The sequence below is a fragment of the Strix aluco genome, chromosome 14 (genome assembly GCF_031877795.1).
Source record: "Strix aluco isolate bStrAlu1 chromosome 14, bStrAlu1.hap1, whole genome shotgun sequence".
In the NCBI taxonomy this organism is placed as follows: Eukaryota; Metazoa; Chordata; class Aves; order Strigiformes; family Strigidae; genus Strix; species Strix aluco.
The window spans coordinates 20030423-20050149 of NC_133944.1; the positions used below are offsets into that span (position 1 = coordinate 20030423).

At 38.4% G+C, this 19727-nt stretch overlaps 1 protein-coding gene across 9 annotated transcripts in view; it reads right to left on the reverse strand.

Moving 5' to 3' along the window:
• Positions 1–746: 746 nt before the first annotated feature.
• LOC141929909 (dipeptidase 2-like) overlaps positions 747–19727 on the reverse strand; it is a 47447-nt gene continuing 28466 nt past the window's right edge. For 2 of the 9 annotated variants that reach the window (XM_074839964.1, XM_074839965.1), the window contains exons 2-11: positions 11110–11254; positions 10242–10368; positions 9650–9779; positions 9172–9313; positions 8206–8275; positions 7520–7696; positions 6914–7001; positions 6182–6257; positions 4370–4505; positions 747–3156 (exon numbers count right to left, since the gene is read on the reverse strand). In XM_074839964.1, the coding sequence (XP_074696065.1) occupies positions 2962–3156; positions 4370–4505; positions 6182–6257; positions 6914–7001; positions 7520–7696; positions 8206–8275; positions 9172–9313; positions 9650–9779; positions 10242–10368; positions 11110–11243 (1275 nt within the window). In that variant the 5' untranslated portion in view covers positions 11244–11254 and the 3' untranslated portion in view covers positions 747–2961. The other 7 variants (XM_074839959.1, XM_074839961.1, XM_074839958.1 and 4 more) reach the window with 7 other exon arrangements.

The window sequence follows — 19727 nt, forward strand, 5'->3', positions numbered from 1 at the left end:
AGACTGAAGGGTCACTAGAGTTTTTCTGACAGCAGTCACAGCCATATCTTAAATGATTTTACTTTTGAAATGGAATTCTAACGAGATGCCTTTCTACTGTGTTTCAAGCTGTGTGATTCTGGTCATTTAAGAAAAATAAACAACTTGCATCTATTAGATAAGCTAGAGACCATGTGCATAATTGTTGCACAATGCACAAGATTCCATTTATTCTTTGATGATTTTGCACTCTGATGTTGGTTTCACACAAGCAGCTTATTTGAAGCATTCTGAAATAACACTGCAACTGGTAATGGGAAAAGGGACTTCTAGATCATCACACATCTGTGGGAAATGCTGTGAAGTAGAGATTATCCTAACCTTGGTGCCAGCGACCTGTCTAGTTCCCCCATAAGCCTCGTTCTCTATGTCTTGACTAGCTTGGCCAAGTGATTTACTGCAGGAGACACTGTCATCGTGGACTCACTGCAATGACTGAGTCATCCGTGTTCCCTGTCCGTAAGCACTTGCTCAGACTTCTCTACAGGTTAGGTGCTATCTGAGTGAAGATGAGGCTGGCTGCCTACATCGAGGATACCTGATGTTCTCCTGCCTGCCATGGGGGAGGCTACCTCCCCCGTGAAGCATTGACCCAGAGCCCATGTGATACCCTAGCCTTCCTTCTGCAGATGAGTTGCATGGTTCTTTCAGGGTTTCCTGGTGTTCCGAATATTTACACTGTTTTGTGAAATTACACCAGTATCTATACACAGTTTTAAACAATACTTTATTTAAATTTCATGTATATGTTTTGCCACAAGGTTACAAATTATTAATTGCACAAAGCAGTCACATAAGTGCAATACACTATAGATAAAACAAGGAAATAAATGACAAATATCTATAGGATGATGTAATCTGTCATATAAAAGTATTATCCAGATCTTTAAGAAAAGGAATATATTTTTAATCCATGCTGTAGTATGGAAAAAAAAGCAGAAGTAAGTGGGCAGGAAAGTGACAACACAGTAGAAAGAAAAAGGCTGGAAGGAGTAAGGAAGCATTTTTTGTTTCACAGTACTATCACAGTACTAATTCTGTGAAAAGATACCATGGATGGCAGTTTTTCAATGGCTTATGAAGCTATTTGCAGAAGAACTGATGGGAATTAAATATTTGCTGTATTTAATTCATCATTTTACCAGTAAAACAAGTTCTGATGCCAGTTGAGCAGTATTAGGAAGGCAAGACTTCTGAGTCAGTGCAGTAATTCCCCATTGTAGGTGCATAACCAGGATCGGTATTTATTGAGAAACTTTCTTAAAAACTTGGCTTTTATGCAACTCGATTACTCAACATGATTTGTAAAGAATTCAGTAAGTGGCAGTAGTATATTCAGAATATACTTACCAAGGAGACAACCTTGGTTAACCAAATTAATGAAGCTTCATTTTGAAGCAATAAAAAAACAGTCTTCTTCCAGAAACCCTACTTGGCATGAAGAAATGGATGGCAGGAGGAGTCTCAAGTGACTCTAGAAAACAACTGACTTGCTGTTTCCATTCTGTTCATGCTTAGCCTTGTCTTTCAGTTGTTAAATACTTTGTGTGTTTACAGATTATGTCCTTAGATCAATTACAGGACTTTTATTTTATACTAAGGCTAGATTCTGTCGATGTCATATCAGTAAATAAAAGCACATATCATGGGATAAAAAATAACAATTAACAGGAAGTATCATGAGAAGGCATTTACCAGCAAGCACAGAAAAATGACCCTACAAATATGTAGTGCTGCTATCTTACAATTTCATCATGAATCAGGATTATTTGATTAAAATTCCAGGTTTGAGCCATATTAGCCTACCAAGATTAGGCCTATCCCAATATATGCTCTTCTGTATAACAGTGGCTTCTAACCTCACATACCTTGTGTATTTGAAAACGTGTTCCAAAGGCTGAAACAGCAGAAGATTTATAATAAAAAGATTTCTTTCCAATCTCATGCCTATGAATCATTTGACAGTGGTCTGATTTTAGCCAGCTAGAATAAAAATAAAATAATAAAACCTGTTATTGATAAGGATCACTGTCCAAATGTGAAAAAGATTTCCACAAAGCTGTGGAACATTCTAAAAAAAATTTTAATTTAAATACTCATTTTATACTTTTCAGACTGCAATAAAAATATCAGAACAAAATCTTACCCTCTGAGTAGCCAGAATTCCTACTTTGTCCTGGCTTATTCTTGCTCCCAGCTTCATGAACATGCAGCAAACAGCAGTCCCCAGATTACAGAAATGTATCTACACCATTGCCTGGTCACCTGTATCTGAATGCAAGACACCTGCCTCCACCCTTCAGTAGCTCTCCAGTTGCCCACTGTCCTGGTCAGGGTTCAAAAATAAGAGTTTAATACTGCAGGATGGATCCCTAAAGCTAGTGGTAGGCATGAAATCCAAACTGAAATAGCCATGTCATCCATCTTGTCATCTTAAAAAAAAAGCAACAAAACAAAAAACCATATACCAGGGTGGTGGTTCTTCTCTGACTAAGCCATTGACTGATGATGAAAGTTGTCTTATTTAACAAGAAGTAATATCTGAAAATATCTCAGCACAGGTGTCTTAATCATATTCTCTAGTTCCTGTGTGGAACTGCTGATTCTGGACTCAAGTACTTATACCAAGTCCAACAATATGGGTACCAAAACCATGTGTCACGTATTAGAGGATTTATTCATTAGATGTGAATACTTTCCATTAACAATGTTGATCGTGGTTTAGCCAAGATGACACAGAATTTATGACTTCAAATTCTGAATGCTTTTGCTACAGCATTTAAAATCTACATTAACTTTCAAGTATGCAGGTAAATTTATAGAAATTATAGAAAAAAATCTAGCATAGCTTTACATAGCTTTTTAAGATAACTAGTTGCATTGCAGATTACTCCGTATATCTCTCTCTAGACTCCATAGATCTTATGATTCAAAATACAGTATTAAACACGATACAGTTACAAGTGTCAGACTGAAAGGTTGTGCCACAGAAGGAAATCCAAAGGACATGACTGTCTGAAGCTGATGATTACGTAGGTCTAGGCGACAGGAATTTTGTACTACTTCTTGCGGAATTTCACTTTCACCTACATCCATTAGTCCACTAATGTTCCGCACCTAGAAAAATTCAAAAGGTTGCCCGGAAAGTCAGACTGGAACAACAGCAAAAAGCTTTATGCAGCTGGCAAATTCAATGCTATTTCAAGTGAACCAACTCAAACTGTATTGCAAAAACACATCTGAACATGAGGAAATCAACATCATTATGCTGATGTTTCCATTCCTATGAAACACTTCCCAGAATTCAGTACAGATACATTTCGAGCAAGAGTCACAGGTCTAGCTGTTCTTTGTCTTGGCTCCCTCCACATGTGGATGCATTAGCTGGAAAACGTTAAGCAAACAAACTCACGAGCTTTCTTCCCAAAAGTCAGCTCACAGTCTCAAGACCAGAGCTTCAAAGATCATTAATTTAGAAGGAAAAATATTACGAAATCTCACAGATCAGTTAAGTGCGATGAATTTCAACCTCTTCATAATTCAGTCTGCCAACGTGCAACTCGGCATTAAGTCGATATTATGGCAGATTAACTGGAACAGTACAAAATTGCCTGGTTTCTGCTCATGTAACATACCCCAAAAGGGCAACTGGAAAAAAGATCACTGTGAAATATATGTTGTCTATAAGGCTTTGTGTGTAATATCTACTTACTTATCCCTGTAAATAAAAACAGTAGGAGGCAAGCAGTTCGCAAGTTTCAACAGAGGCTTTTGAAAAAGTTACCATTTAGGGTGTCATTACTCTCATAGTCTCTCTCCTTCCCTCCTCTCCTCCCTCATCCTTCTGGATTAGCTTCTACCGTTTACACTTAAAACTCGTTGTGATCTAGTTGTTATGTTTATGGCTTGTTAATGATCTGGTCATGGCAGGAGCCTTTTGGATAGCAGCCCAATCCCATGACAAGAATTAAATTGATTTGCAGGAGTCAGCATTCCTTACTGCACCAGCGAACACAGGCAGACTGTGACGCTGGTACGTCCGCAGTTTCTCCAAACCATGAAGTGATTCTATTTAGAAGTCATTGATGTGTACTTATCAGATTACCACCGAGAGAAAAAGTTCCAAAGAGCTTTGTCCACTCTCTCTCACTTTCCTTTATTCCGCTAACACTCTCTTGCCATCTTGGTTTCTTTCCCAGCATTTGGAATTATTGCATTAAGTTCTTACATTCCCTCATAGCTCTCTCATTGAGGGAAGAAAAAAAAAAAAGCAACAGTTCCTCTCTCCATCTTAGTAAGAATCAAGATTCAGTTTAGTTTTTAATCTTACATTTTCCACTTCTCTGAAGACACGAAGAAAGTTCTCTCTTAAGACCCCTTTCAGTTCGGTTTCAGTCCATCCTCTTCTAAGAAGTTCCTCAATCAAAGTAGGGTATTTAGAAACATCTTCCAATCCCTCAGGGAAGCTGTTGGCAAGAGTCACACAAGAACATTCAACACACATCACTGAAAAAATGTAGAAGATTTTTAATCAGTCTTTTGCACATATTCACTTTTGGAGTGAGCTCACTTTGGACCCAGTTCTTCCTCTGAGAAGTTAAAATAATAATTAAGAATTCAACTGACATAAATAAAAGTAGGACTGGGACACAATGAAAGGCTTTTTCTGCACATAGGATCCCATTAGCAGAACAAAACTGTGTATTCTGGAATGAAGATACACTTGTATATAGGCAGAACAACAGCATGGAGGATATTAAAACAAAAAACAAACTCATGTATGCATTAATCCACTCTTTATATGTGGCCTTTAGAGTAAGAGGAAACAGCTGCATCACAGATGGAGTTGGTGCAATCCACTTGTGTAACTAAGAACAAAAGGGAACCTACAAACACATGATGAGCTAAGGAGTTGCCAGTGATTTTGTGTACTCTGTCATTTACAAAGTCATTTTTCCAAAGAAATTGCAATTAGAATAACAATATTGTTTTGAATTCAACCGTTTAGGCAGCAAGAAGAACGTTATTCAGAACCCTCTACTGAAGAAATTAAAATAAGCAAAATTGACATATATCTTTTGCTAAGTCTTATAAGAACAAAAAGGAATTAGAATTAAGAAGCTGCAAAACCTGCATTAAACAGCTGTTTTAAATCGTATTTCCATGAGCCTTTGACTTTGAGATAAATAATATTTTCTGTTATTTTTTTTTGTGTGGAGGTGTGGTGATAAGCATATCTCAAGAAATCTGTGCCGTTACTTTCTACCAGGCCTTAGGACCTTAACAACTCCACCACCAACTAAAGTGATGGTCTTTGTGAAATGCAGGAAATGAAATGTGTCCTTTTGTTGCAAACTATGTTTTTATTTTGGAGATTATAGTTTCAGAGCTATGATGAGCTAACTCTCATGGGAGCCGACGCACTGTTTTTGTGGTCCTAATTTACAGATGTGAGTCTGACTGTGATTTTCATACCCAAGTGTGTCCGATCCCAGGGAAAAAAAAAAAAAAAGAAAAAAAAAGAAAAAAAAAGAAAAAAAAAAGAGATGAAGATTCAACAGAAAGATAAAAAGTGAAAAAACGTTTAGGGTTATGCCAGCAAATGCCACAGAATCTGCATTTATTTACTGTGCTGTAACAACACTAGCCCAGGAGTGAGCAGGAGAGGTTATGTTGTAGGCTGTTCACCCAAGCTGCAAAAGCAGGAGTGGTTTCAGAGCCCCAAAACACTTTGGGCTTTCCCCAGTAATAGTGGAGGAAGGAGTTTTACAGTATCTTCCTGGGCTAACTCATTTACCATCTAAAGGCTGAGGCAGCTTTTCTGTCATTCATCTTTGGCTTCTGGAGGAAAGCACCCTCCATCACTGCTTTTGTATATGCAAACCACTGCCTAGAACAACACAATTCCAGAGTTCACAGGGCATTAGGATCTGTTTCTACATTTGTGGCACTGCTTCATACAGTTCTAAAAAGGGATCATTGTGCCCCTCTTTCATAAAACTTGTTTTAGTACTCATCACAAGACAACTTGCTACAACTCTTTTAGTCTGCCTTTTTTTTTTTTTTTTTTTTATTCCCAAAAAGGAATCAAAACCTTCATCATTTAAGGAGCAGACGTCAATGTATGTACAATTTTACTAACCGTTCCACTCCGTCGTAGTCACCACCAATTCCTATCGATTCTGAACCTGCGATTTTCTTTATGTGGTCAAAATGGTCTGAAAGAAAATATCAAAGAAAACAATGTCTAAGTGTCTGGCAAGAATAAATAATCCAGTTCAGACATATTGGCACTAGGAGACTGTTCTCCTTAATCATGGATTCTTAATCAAATCCTTTAAAAAAAAAAAGTCAAAAGACATCCTGAGAATACAGGTTAAAATTTAATAATGCAGATGATGTATTCTGAATATTTACTGATGCTTAACTAGATGTTATCAGTTATTAAGAACATCAGGCAGCAATCTTCAAAATAATAGCTACACTGATAAGATGCAAATGAGGAAAGAGACATGATTGTCACAGCACGTTGATTCCCCACATATACCAACAGATTTTTCATTACCCATTACATACCTATGTTTTCCACTCTTAATTACAAAGGTTTAAGATGTTTTCCAGAAAGTAACAACTACTTTGGGATTAACGGTTCTTGGCTCCGTTTGGGAGCATCATGTCCTCCAGTGACACACCTTGTATGTCTTGTTATTGTTTAATGAATTAATGTTTAATTAGCTCCAAAAATACCTAGAGCTGGGGTAAGGTGTGGAAGGAAATAAACAAGCAGTATAATTTACACAATCTCAGAAATTACACAGATGCCAGGAAATTCATAGAGGCAACCCACAAAAAATATAGTATATTAACTTCAAACCTGCAAGGGTAGAAACATTAACAACTTTTCTGCCACAGGCCAGTACATCTGCATTGAAAGTCACCATGATAATTCCTTTGTTCTTTTTCTGAAAGATATGAAGAGACAGTTGATGAGTGGACACTCATGTGTGTCCTGCAAACCTCATGGGCATCTCATATAGATTCTTCTACATCCCTCCATCAGTGAGCATAACAACACTCTATAAGTCAAAGCTCAGATGGCAACGCGAGGCTTTGCCTCTCTGTCCTTTACCCTGGGTTCGTTATATTCTCATGTAGCTTGACTCAGCAGAAGTCCAGCGACTACGTCAAACAGACTCCCCCAGAATTTCAAAGTATTTCAAAACACTTATTTTTTTGTAGCCAAAGACAAAACATGACCCAAAGAAAACATCTCAGAAATGGATGTGCAACTTGCTGCTCAGGGATCTGCTTATAAATCCATTTCAGAGATGAGAAGGTGAAAACACCACAACCCGAATGCACAAATTTGCCTGAGACTAGCCAAACATTGCCATTAAAACAAACAAACAAACAAGCAAGCAAACAAACAAAACCAAAAAACCCAAACAAACCCCCCAAAACCCAAAACAATATGGCTCACCAGTTGCTGGAGGATATCATCGGGAACATTTCTTGAGTGATTACAAATAGAAAATGCCGAGGAATGGCTGAAAATTACTGGTGCTTTTGAGATACTCAGTGCAGCTTTTGCTGTGAAATCTGAAGTATGAGATAAGTCTATCAGCATACCCAGGCGATTCATCTCCTTTACCACTTCCTAAAACAGATTTACAGACAGCAGTGTCAGTATCAAGTTTTCTTAAAGGAAACTGTTTAGCTGATAATACTAAATAGTAAACAGATAAATAAATTCTGCAGCTGTCAGCTAGTCATAAACATGTGGTGCCTGTATGGGTTTCTATTTACTTATTAATTTAATAGTAATTTATTCACTCACAGTTAACAAGCACACCACCACATGCTCAAAACTTAGAAAACTTAGTCAATCTAAAATTATTTGAACTGTTACTTACATCCCACTACTTCCGCATACTAAGTCATTCATCTGATCTGTATTAAAACAATTGTTATAATTAAATCTAACACTTCTTTTACCCTAAGGAACATCACAGGGAATTTGGTTTGACTGAACCCTCATCACCTCCTAACTATCAAGAACTACCAGTAATTAATTTTTTAATGACAAGTTGCTTTTGAAAAGATAAGGCCAGAAGTTGTTAGTTGCGTGAGAGATTGCTTAGGTTAACATTTGAAAGAGATCCTTACTTGGCCAAATGCAGTCAGACCAGTAACACCAGGATAAAAGTTGTGTATTCCTTTAGATGATGATTCAGACCTTAAAAAGGGGAGTTAGGGAAGAAAAACATCGTATTATTCTGGAGTCTACAATATCAGCAACTGAAACTTCTTATGCTACACACAATGAAATCATTACCATGTCACATAGCCAAACGTAAGGATAATGAGCTACATAATATGTATCTTGTTCACACAGTGCTTTTTATGTTCATAACTGCTTTCTGAATGTTATGTCTTCAGGTTCAGGACTGCTGTATATTTGGAAGCAATGCAAGACAAGCAAAGAGATGCTTGTCATAAATTTTCTGATTAAACAAACCTTCATCAGAGAACAAAGATACACTGAAATGTCGGTTACCCGTCAGCCAGAAAGCCTGCTTTTCAGCCCTCTCTGCACACAATTCCCCTTTCCCTGAGTCAGTACAAAGAGGAATTTTGTCAATCCAGCAAGGAGTAGGTCCTCATATTCTGATACAGGAACTAAGTACCCATCTGTGTAGCTGCATATGGGACTTGCACTTTTGAGCTGGCCAGAGAGGACAGCATTGAAGGCTGCTGACTGCTGAGTTCTTACATAGCATTTACCCTCTTTTATCTACATCATATGCATTTTTAGTAGTATTTTTTTTTTTTTTGCCTGTTTTGCCCTATGTAACTTTCCTAATAAAGCAAAGGGGATAGCAATTTTACCACCTTTGTGTTGTTAACGAGGTTTAAAAGTTTCCAAATTGTTCGTGTAACAAGCACTACATAACAGATCCTTCAGTCTCCCACTTGATACATAGCAAGTGATTTACCCCAAAAACTTGTCATCCTTGACTTGGTTCAGAGTCTTTCATAGGTGAACTCTGTGTCTGAACCCATATTTTCCCCATCTTGGAGCTGCCACCACTTTGCATTAGATGGTCACACAAAAACATGCACGTTAGTTACCAAGGTGTATTGCAGGAATGTGTTAAAGTCATGTAACGAACACCCAGGTCATAATACATCCTCAGTGTTGCCAGACTGCTGTCAATGGAGTGACCACCTTCTATTCCAATCAAACACGCGATCCTTATACTGTCAGAGATACCTGGAAACAACAAAGGAAGATAATTCCAAAGTAATTTCATGACAGATAAGAAGCCAGCACTACTGAGCAACAATTGTTATTGTCAATTGCAAGCAACCACACTGACATTTTCATAGAACAGAAGCTTATACTAGTGCATGTTTATATGGCAGTTTTTCTTATGACTCGGGTGGGCCAGGTCTGTGCACAGAGTCAGTTATTGTGGTTAAGTGGAAAAACTGAAGTGAAAGTTATTCTTTAAACCTTGATAACTTGCCTGCTTGCAGCTCTCTGTCTTTTGCACACACCTCCTGCAATCCCATTTAAAAAAAATTCTGTTACAAGAAAGAGCATCACCTTGGGAAGTTGTCACAAGTTCAAGCTCTTCATAGCTGTTACACATCCTCTTGACAACATCAATTTGCTCTAAGGTCAGACGCACAGCATCCTTGTTCTGAGCGCTGCAAAGAACATACACTGACCAAAACTGAAAGAGACATTGACAAGTAAACTAGATAACTTGTGTTTCAACTTGGAACCTTTCATTTGCTAATAGTGAAGTTCATGAGCACAGACCAAAATAATTTCCTACAGTTTACAAGGGAGTTGCCACTATAGTTTTTCCCCCCAAAGGAAGAGTATCCACTCTAGACGTGCTTAAAGCCTCCTGACACACTCAACTACTCCACAGTACATGCAGGAAAGGGGACGTAAGTTTACTTTAATTTATTCACAAAACAAATGCCACTGTTTTGGTTAAGGGTACCTGGATTATAAAACACAAACTTTTGAAACACAGATGTTATGGAGAAGTGTTTGCGGCTTTTCAGTTTCATTGTTTTATTCTTCAACAGAAAGAGCCAAAACCAAGGCCAGGATTACTTTTGTGATTGGGAAGGAGGAAAATGTAAAAATATGTTCTCAGACTCTCAGCTATGGCAGTACATACCTGAGCTCCCACATAACCAGCCTGAAGTTTTTCAAGGTTTGTGTGGGTCATGTTGAGTTCTCTTAAGTTGACTCTACTGAGCATATTTTGGTAAAGTATTCTCAGCCGCAGTGCAAAGTCATTGTGGCTAGAATTGAAAACAAAGTAGGGTTTGTGATAGAAATAAGTTGTTCCCCTTCTAACCCAAACATAATTTCTTCCACTGTTCATATTCCCTTAGACCATTAATTGCCAATCCTTGCAGTAACATATGCTTAAAAGTCTCCTTTCTTTTACAAACAAGCTTTATTTCTTAATTAGGACAGTAAGAAACTTTTTTTGCTTCTCCCATTTTTATAGCTGTTATGCTTCTGTATCTATTTTTCTCCTACTCGTTTCTGAAGGAATGGAAGAGCTGAAATCAGCCACCACACTCCTTAGAAGCAAGTACTTGTGGTAGAATAATTAGTGCTGCCTGTGCTAGAATAATCAGTGTCTGTGTTCCCAGATCAAAACGCGCTCACCACAGACATCATTCTTTCAAGTTGTAAGGGTACCCTTTCAAGGTACAAAGCCTATTTAGATCTGCACAGAAGTCATTGCTAATGAAAGATGCCGTTAAATTACAGGAAGGAGACAAAAACATTATGTAAAGGGAAACAATAATTAAGTGGCGAAACCTGACCAGACAATCACAAATGCATTTAGAATAACCTAATCCTATAGTAAGTACCCTCTAAACCAAAATTCCTTCCAGATAAATCACTGCAACAGTAACTGCTACGTGCCTGTAACAGCCTGTGTCTCTACTGATCCAAACACACTTTAGCATTTCTTCCTCACTTGTCAAGATTCACAAAGAGGGTTTAGTTGAACATATTTTATATACCCGTCAATTAAACGTGCATCTTGCATCAGCTCAATAGCTCGCTCTCTCATTGATTTTTCATAGCTGAATGACACAATATCAGAGAAGAACATCAACAGCCACAGAAACTTTGTTGTATTTCTCTTCATTTCCATTTTCCAGTTTGCTAAAGCAAAGAAATACCACAATTACTTGCTGATGACAATGAAACTGCAAAATTTCCAGTCTGCAGAGGTTGTAGGCGTAATAGTATAGGCAGAGCTGAAATGCCTGGGGTGAATTCTGCAAGAGAAAAGAAAGAAAGAGAACAGTAAACAGAAGCCACACAAACTGTAAAACTGCTACCTTCTCCCAAAGATTTTAAGGTCTGGCTACTGGGGTTTTGCACATATAACCAACCACTCCTTAAACTCTGCTGCTGCCACCAGCTGACTGCTGAAGGGAACCAACTCCTCAGTCAGAGTTGGCAGGGTGAGCCTGATGGACCCTGGACTCACACCTCCCAAAAAGCAGCTCCCAAAACAGTGTAACAAGATAGTTTTCTCATTACAGTAACTGGTTTGTTCTCATTATTTCATACTGAAATGAACACTGAAACAGTCTAAGAAATTCCAAAAATCAGCTGCTCTGAGTAAACTTCATCGTTAAAACACACAGCACACCAAAGTGTTTTCAGAGGAAAGCTATTGAAATCCAAGAGTTTTCCATACCTTAGCAAGAGCAACATGTGCCAAACTTGAAAGGGTCACTTTATTTCCTTGAGGAAATGGGTGTGACAATTTCAAGAGTAATCCAAGCACCCTCTGCTCTTTTTAAAAATATAGTCCTCAAAGATCTGGACAGCAGCCTTTCAGGTGTCAGTCAAAAAGCATTTTTACAAACAGGTTAGAAATACATACCTCCTGTTCAATGTAAAGTAAATAAAAGATCTGTAAGGAGGTGAAAATACCTTTGCAGGGAAAAGGTTGGGTTTTTTTTTTTCCCCACGTTCAGAGTTACTGGCAGCATTACCTACAAAGCTGAGGAGCAGTCACCTCCATCATTGGAGTGACATCCTAATTAGATGCATGTGCCCTGTAAATTCTTTCAAGTCAAATAAGTTTGGCTAGAATTCTAATATTGCAGAACCAATGCCTAAAGTTTTCCAAAAGGCAACAACAACAACAAAAAATGTTGACTTTCCCCTCATTTTCCACTATAAGTCAGTAAAGTTTACATTTATAAATTTTCTTCTGGCATCACAAAAGTTTGTTTTTACTAATAAAGGAATTTGGTTTTATGTGTTCCTTGTCTGCAGAGGTAAAAACAAATAGCAAATACCCAAGATATGATGAAATTACAAGGCAATTCACCTTGTCTGCATGCTTTGCTTCTCTTGTCTTTAAGCAAATTTTCTAAAGTGTAAGGAGGTGGACATAAACCCAGGAAGTGGTTTCCTGATATAAAGGAACATATTCATCAATGAAGTCACAGATATCTCAAGGGAGATCCGTAGGTGACAGTGGCATTGGAAGCAAATGCAAGTCATGTTAAGCAGATTCCTTACTGATGGCATCCTGTTCTAAACACATTCCTTTCTTCCCCTTACTAGAACATTTTGATTATAAAAATCAAGGCCAAAATAAGAGTAGGCCTGTACCAGGATATTGAAAAACAGCACAGTGAAAATCATATTATTAAGATTCTTATATTTCCAGTCTATATATTTAAACCATTTTCCTGTCACCTGTAATATGCAGAATATAAATCAAAGGAAAAGTTAACTGGCTTATTTGCCATGCCTATGCCTGATAAAATGTGAATACGTTTGTAAAGGACTTATATTTAGTAAGCCAGTATAAGTTTAATTAAGCTGTGCAATTAAGATGTTTTAAAATAAAAACAAATCCATTTTGCTTGTATTTTAGCTCTAAATCAAAATAATGTAAAAGATAAAAAAAGAAAAAAGATTAAGAAATTACCTTAGTACTTGGGTTTAAAAAGGTGCAAACTGCTATTCTAAAAAAATCCTTTAACTTTGACAAAAATTCCTAAGATTCCTCTGCTGAGAAACTGGCTCAGGCCTTTTCTGTTTCACAAGATTTGGGAATGCATGAAATTGTGGGACCATCTGGCTACTTTTGAACAGTGGGAACACAGAAGCTTATACAAAAGGGAGTGTAGATGGAGAAGCAGGTTTAAAATCAGCCTTGAAGTGGTCTCAGAAAGAAGCTCTAAGACAGCTGAATAAACACAGTAGTATGCAGGCACAAATGAAGATCCAATATAAATACAATACCAGGGGAGCTGTTGCACTAAAGAAAATTTATCGCCCTCACCCCTTAATGTTTCCTACAAGAAAAACATAATGTAAGGAATGGCATAGAGAGTATTTGTGAAGTACAGAGGTCTAATGCTACATAGAGGAAAGCACTCTAGAAATAGATTTGTACTTCAAGGATGCTTAACAGTCTATGTTCTCATTCATTAACAAACATAACAGAAGTGACTGACTCCAAGTTTCTTCTCATGTGTACAAAACTCAGGAGTTTTTGGCTAGGCCCTTAAGACAATATGGGAGTCAATTTACATCATAAGCCTACGCATCTGGGGTTTCTCATGGGAATGGTTTCCTGCAGGCCCAACTACTTCCCCTGGGGTCAGAATAAGGACCAGGCCTTCCAAGACTGGGATGATACTCTCAGACAGTCCTTCACCAGAGCACAGTTGACTCCCTGGTAACACTTTAATTTGTCCAGGATTCATACCATATCTGATGGAAGAAGCCCTTATTCCTCTCATGTCTGCACAATAACCATGGGAACCTTCTGTCTTGTTCCCACATTGACTGATTGGAAGGGAGATTTTTCTGCTTTTATTCATTGCCACAGCTTTATATTTGTATATAGGGAAAAATTTTTTTGGGACAGTCATTTTCTACCTTTTTTTTTTTTTTTGTAATACTGACTTTAGCAGAAAAATATTTGAACTGTCATTGGAAACAACTGTGATGTGTCAATGCTGAAGAAGTTGACCTCTCTTATAACTTTTACTCAAAGAAATTGAGCATTCATAGATTATGTATTTGAGAAAAAATGAGGCAGGTCACAGATACATGGGCTTACACATTATATCTAGGTCCAGCAAAATCCATATTCAAAACATGAGCCCTGTTGTGCTACTATGATGTGGTGTTTGATTTCCTTCTCTTACTTATTTTCATAAAATCCATTTATGCAAGAGGGCGCATTCCAAAAAAAAGAGAATCTTACTGGAATCCTATATGCATTTAAAACTGCAGCAGTTTGCTTACTGTTGATTTATTGTAATTAATCTCATGCAGAAAACTGCAAGGTACTATGCAGTGGGGATATAAAGTAAACCAGGCCCAACAGCCTGCTACTTCTCTTGCCAGGCTCCTCTCTCCCCTCCCTAGGGTACTTAAAGCAAAGCACACCATTAGTCCCCACAGGACAAACCCAGAAGCAGTCTTGTGATGCTGCTCCAGGAAGTGAAATACATCCCTTCTGAGTTAGGCACCTCAGCTGAGTCTCCCACAGATCAAAAATCCGTCCCAGAGAAATATGCGTAACACTACAAGGGAAAACGAGCACAAAGAGAAAACTTTCTTCTTACTTTCAGCTACACTCTGTCTACACAAAACATCAGAAGCTTGCAAAATAGACACGCATGGTGTAGAAGAGATAAGGAGGGAGGTGCAAAATGCAGCTCTATCTCCTCCACATTACACTTCAGAGCCAAAACGTCTCTCTCTGTGTCTACCTTTGCATCTCTCACTGAGAGCATAACTGCTTTTCATCCCCACTATACAGGATAGGCACAGCAATTTTGAGGCATCAGGCTTAGAAAAGCCATCAACCCACAGCCTGAAATAAACAATGACAGTCCCTGGAGAGCTGCAATAGGCACAGAGTGAGTCTTTGCAGACACACGATACAGAAATAAAGCTTTACTACTTCTCACCAGTTAGCTTCTGCCATTGATTTACATTCTCCAAGCTGTTCATGAACAGCTAGCAAGTTACTATCAATAAAACACAAATGCTGAGAAAGCGTACATTACACGGAGTGTTCCCACATCAGGGAGGACAGAGCTATAATGCAGCAGGATGGCTCTATCTGCCATATAAGGATGCAGCAAGGGGGGGTTGCTCTTTTAAAATAGATACATTTTAATGGAAAGTTTCACAGTAAAAAAGGAAAGCTTTTCTGCATGCTTCTGTCATTTACCATCTTCGGAAGTATGAACAAGCTGCCTGGCCCCTCTTCTCCTTTCCGGCAGGGAGGCCAGAGCTCAGTGCAGAAGGTTCAGTAACAGCTGCTATTTAAGTGCAGCAAATCTCAGTTAGGAATGGCATTCCTTTCATCCCAGTTGAAGTCCTTATTCTCCATCTTATTCTTTATTAAAACACTTCATGAGAACCGTTACTGTAATACTCAAATTTGTTGAATTATTGTGCCAAATCAAATATATAAAGTGCAATAAAATAGAGCTCACAGCTCAAGATAGTAACATATCCTGAATGAAGAAGGTTCATCCCCCCCAAAGTCCAGTTACGCTGAGATCTCATGTAGATAATCCTAGTGTAGTTCTGAATTAACTACCTCAGATCATGGCAGCACCTTAGTTGCAACAGCACAGACAACACAAGCTGATCAGGACCCTAGATAGAAACTTCCTTGCTGACCGCTGGCATAAGCGCAGATTCTCTCTATTCTTTAAATAATAATCAAACGTAATTAGTAATACATAAATATTAAACATACTTTTAGGAGCAGAACACATGCATCATACTATGAAGTATGTTTTTAAGAAATACCAGTCCCTTTGAAATTCACCTTGTCATCAAATCTGCACCTTGTCTTTCAAATCTTTCTCAATTTTTGCTTGAAATTTGTTCCACCATCCCCAGCCCTGAATCACGTCAGGTTTATCTGTTCCCTTGCTTAGAAACCTCCTTTGTGCTGTATTACAATTTATAATTTCCAACCTGCTATTCCTTCCCTGCCTGTGCAAAGGTGGAATGAAGTGCCACCAAGCAATGAGAAAACATGGTGCTGCTAAACTTATTGCTTAAAACAGGGACAAAAGAGAATAAATAGAGTAATGGTTGGAAGGCATTTCAGGATCTCTAGGGAAGGGAAAGGAACAAGCAGGATAGCTTGTCCCAAACTTCCTGGGAAAGCAGAACCCACTAGGGGCAATTACAGTACTTCCATATATAGAGAAAGTCACTCTTAGCTTTCAGCCTTGAATTTAAGTGCATCCTTGGATATTTCACATACTATCCACTGCACATGTAGACTGCAGGGTTTTTAGATGCAATATAACCTCAGTTGCCAAGACTTCTTTGCAACTGAAGTGTAGGAGATTCATTACTTTCTATGTTAAAACAATTCCATAACAAATTTTATTATTACAGATAAAAATGTTTTAACTCCAGAAAGATTGCTCATCTCTTTTCTTAGGAAAAGGACAGCTACTGAATTCCTTTCCCATTAGAATCTCGTCCTTTACTTCACCATGTTATTTTCCTGTCCACAGTTTTTTTAAGACTTTCTGACAAATCCAAATTGCTGAATCCAGTAATTCTGAAGTAAATAGAAGCTCTGGTAATGCTATGCATATTTTAATCTAATTACTAATGATGAGGACTATTTTCTCAGAAATCCTAAGTTATTGAAATTCTTCTAACTTCAAGACAGATACGCTTTATGGCATAATTTCTTAAAGGCAGAACGAACCACAATAGCCTGACAACTACTTCTATAACACTGTAGCAGACCATATATCAGGCAAAATGGTGTCCAGCTTAAGAGTGCCGACCTCAGTGGAAGGGCTGGGCAGGAGTGTCTGATGCAGGGAGTCAGCTGGCTTCTTTGTTAATGCGCAGTCCCCTCTTTCTCAGATCTGGCGATACTGCTTTCCTGGAATGCAAACCAGAACCTGTGGCATAGCACGTACAGACTTGAGCAAACAACTACTTCAGTGTTCCTTTCTGTGAAAGCACTCTCTACTGTATGGACCACAACAGGGTTCAAAGCTGTAGACAGGAGATTGTACGAAAGGAATGTTCTTCCTCCCAGTCACCCCATTTGGGCTCCATGCTCCTGTCCCTTGTTTATGGGGGGAACCCTTCTCCAAGCCAGGGTCAGTGCAAGCCATGTCCCCTCCAGCCCCTACTCCTGACAGACTCATTTGTTTTGGCAGGGTTTTGCCCAGTTGCAAAATATTTCTAATATTCTGGAAATGTTTGGATAATGCGTTCAAAAAACAATGCTACAAAACAGTGAGAGAGACAGACAAAGGACACAAGGGTGAGCATTACTGAGCATTAACAACCAAGTTTTACCATAATGGATGTAGCCTGTGGAAATACTGCTCTCATAGGAGGTAATGAACTTTACTTCAGCACAAGAAAGCCTGTCTGAGTACTTGTGCCACAGAGGAGCTTACCTGCCTCTCCCTCACAGCTGCATACTTGGGTAGGAACTCTCAGTAGAGATGGCCATAAGCAATCTTAAAAAGAAAGCATTTTCAAACACACCATGGACTTTTCTTTTTTTTTTTTTTTTGTGCTGCCCACATTTTTCCAATCTAAAAGAAAGCACTTTGTTCTCTTCTGGTTGTGGCAAATGCAAATGAAAGATTTTGAGGAACAGCAATTACTGGAAACATAATAATTCTCAAAATCCTTCCTCAGAGAGAAGTACAGTCTTAGATAAATTGTTTTTCTTCCATAAACATGCATCACAAATATACATGCCTGAGACCCAAAAACTTTAGTGAAACAGCACTTCATAATGTAAAGGATAGAGAGCAATCAGAAGTTGTTTCTTTTCTGCTTTGTGGCAACCATGGAGATTTCCCTCAAATGTCAAAGCACAAATGCAGACTTTGTCACCACAGTGAAAAAGTCCTTGTATCTCTAATCTAGAAAATGTTAAAACTGTTTGTGGCAGCTCAGCATGCAAAATGTTAAAATGGAAAGGTCAAAAAATTACCCAAGCATCAGAATTCTGACATGTTGGCATTATAAAGGTAAATTAGTTTCTGCAGGCATTATTTGGTTTCAAATTCCTCAAACCAAAATATAGATCAGATCCTGCAACCTGTATCTCTAGAACTCTGCCATGTCCTGACAAAATGACTCTAAAGGGAACGCTAAGATTTTATAGCTTATCATGTACTCTGTGGCATAGTACAGTATAACTGCTATTCCAGAAATCTACATAATTTGTCAGTTCAAAATGTTTAATAAGAAAGTAGCAAACCTTGTTCACACAATAACAGTGTTCTGATGCTATAAACACTGCTACACATTGTAAATTTTGGTCCAGATACTTACTATTTTTTCATCAATATGAAATCCATACCAATTTTCAGGAAGATTTTTAACCAGGAATTGTACCTAAATGTTCTTCAAGCAGTTTGACTGCTAACAGAAATTATACTTATCTATACATTACCAAATCTCCATTCTGTGTCTTTCTAGCTATTGGCAGCTAGAAAAATTTCAGAGAGATTTGCTATATAAAAGTACCTTCTAGGTTTCATGCTAAATATTCTCTATACTTTGACAGTAAGATTAATTTCCTTTTGATACTGTTTAGGTAAAAAAAGACACGTAAGTATATCATCATTCAGAAATCAGTTCTTGAAAACTGAAGTATTGCAAGCACTACACAAAATTAAGGACATGGTATATTAGGCATCCCCATTTAAACAACACTTGAAATACACAACCCACATAGCTTTTTTCCATGCTGACTAAGCAGAGTTGAAAAGTGGAAGTTGACATGAGATTATAGCATTTTCTTGTTTATCTAAAGGCTCTTTGGAGCAGGTTACCTTCTTAGGAAAATGCAGCCGGATCAAAATCCACATTCCACTGTGTTGTATGCAACAGCTAAAGCTTGGCACCAGGTCCTCCTGGCACCCGAGCAGCAACCAAGAAATGTCCTCTGTTTCTTTAGCTCACATGTCACAGGCTTCACACTCAACAGGCATTTGGAGATTGCCCCCTTCAGAAACACAAGATCTGTGAGAGCGCTTTCAGCTCAGCTACCGCCCACCCGGGAACCCGCAACTCTGGTGCTGTCTTCAAAACCCGGCATTTCCTCCCTCTTGTGGCAGGCTGGTCGTGCAGCCCATCATGCTTCTGCTGGCTAACGTATGATGTGTTTAACACTGCTCTGTTTATACTGTTTAGAAATAGGTGCCCCACATCACAGAATAATTTAGGTTGGAAGGGATTTCTGGTGGGATGTCATCTAGTCCAGCCACCTAATCCCAGCTAAGGTAACTTCAAAGTTAGATCAGGTTGCTCAGGCCCTCATCCAGTGAAAGTTTCGATGTCTTCAAGGAAAAAGATTATACAACCTTTCCAGGCCCCTGTTCCAGTGCTTGCATCACACTGTGATTTCCCCCCCCCCGCTTATATTCAACTGCAATCTCCCTGGCTGCAACCTGTGATGGTTGCCTCTCACCCTCTTGCTGACCCGCTCTGAGAAGTCTCTTAGATTTGAATTTACAGTAAACACAGGTACAGGTATGTGCCTTACTGCTGACCTGATTTTGCCACATTGACTGTACCTAAGCCAATAAATACCTAGTCCTTATTATTATAACTGCTGGAT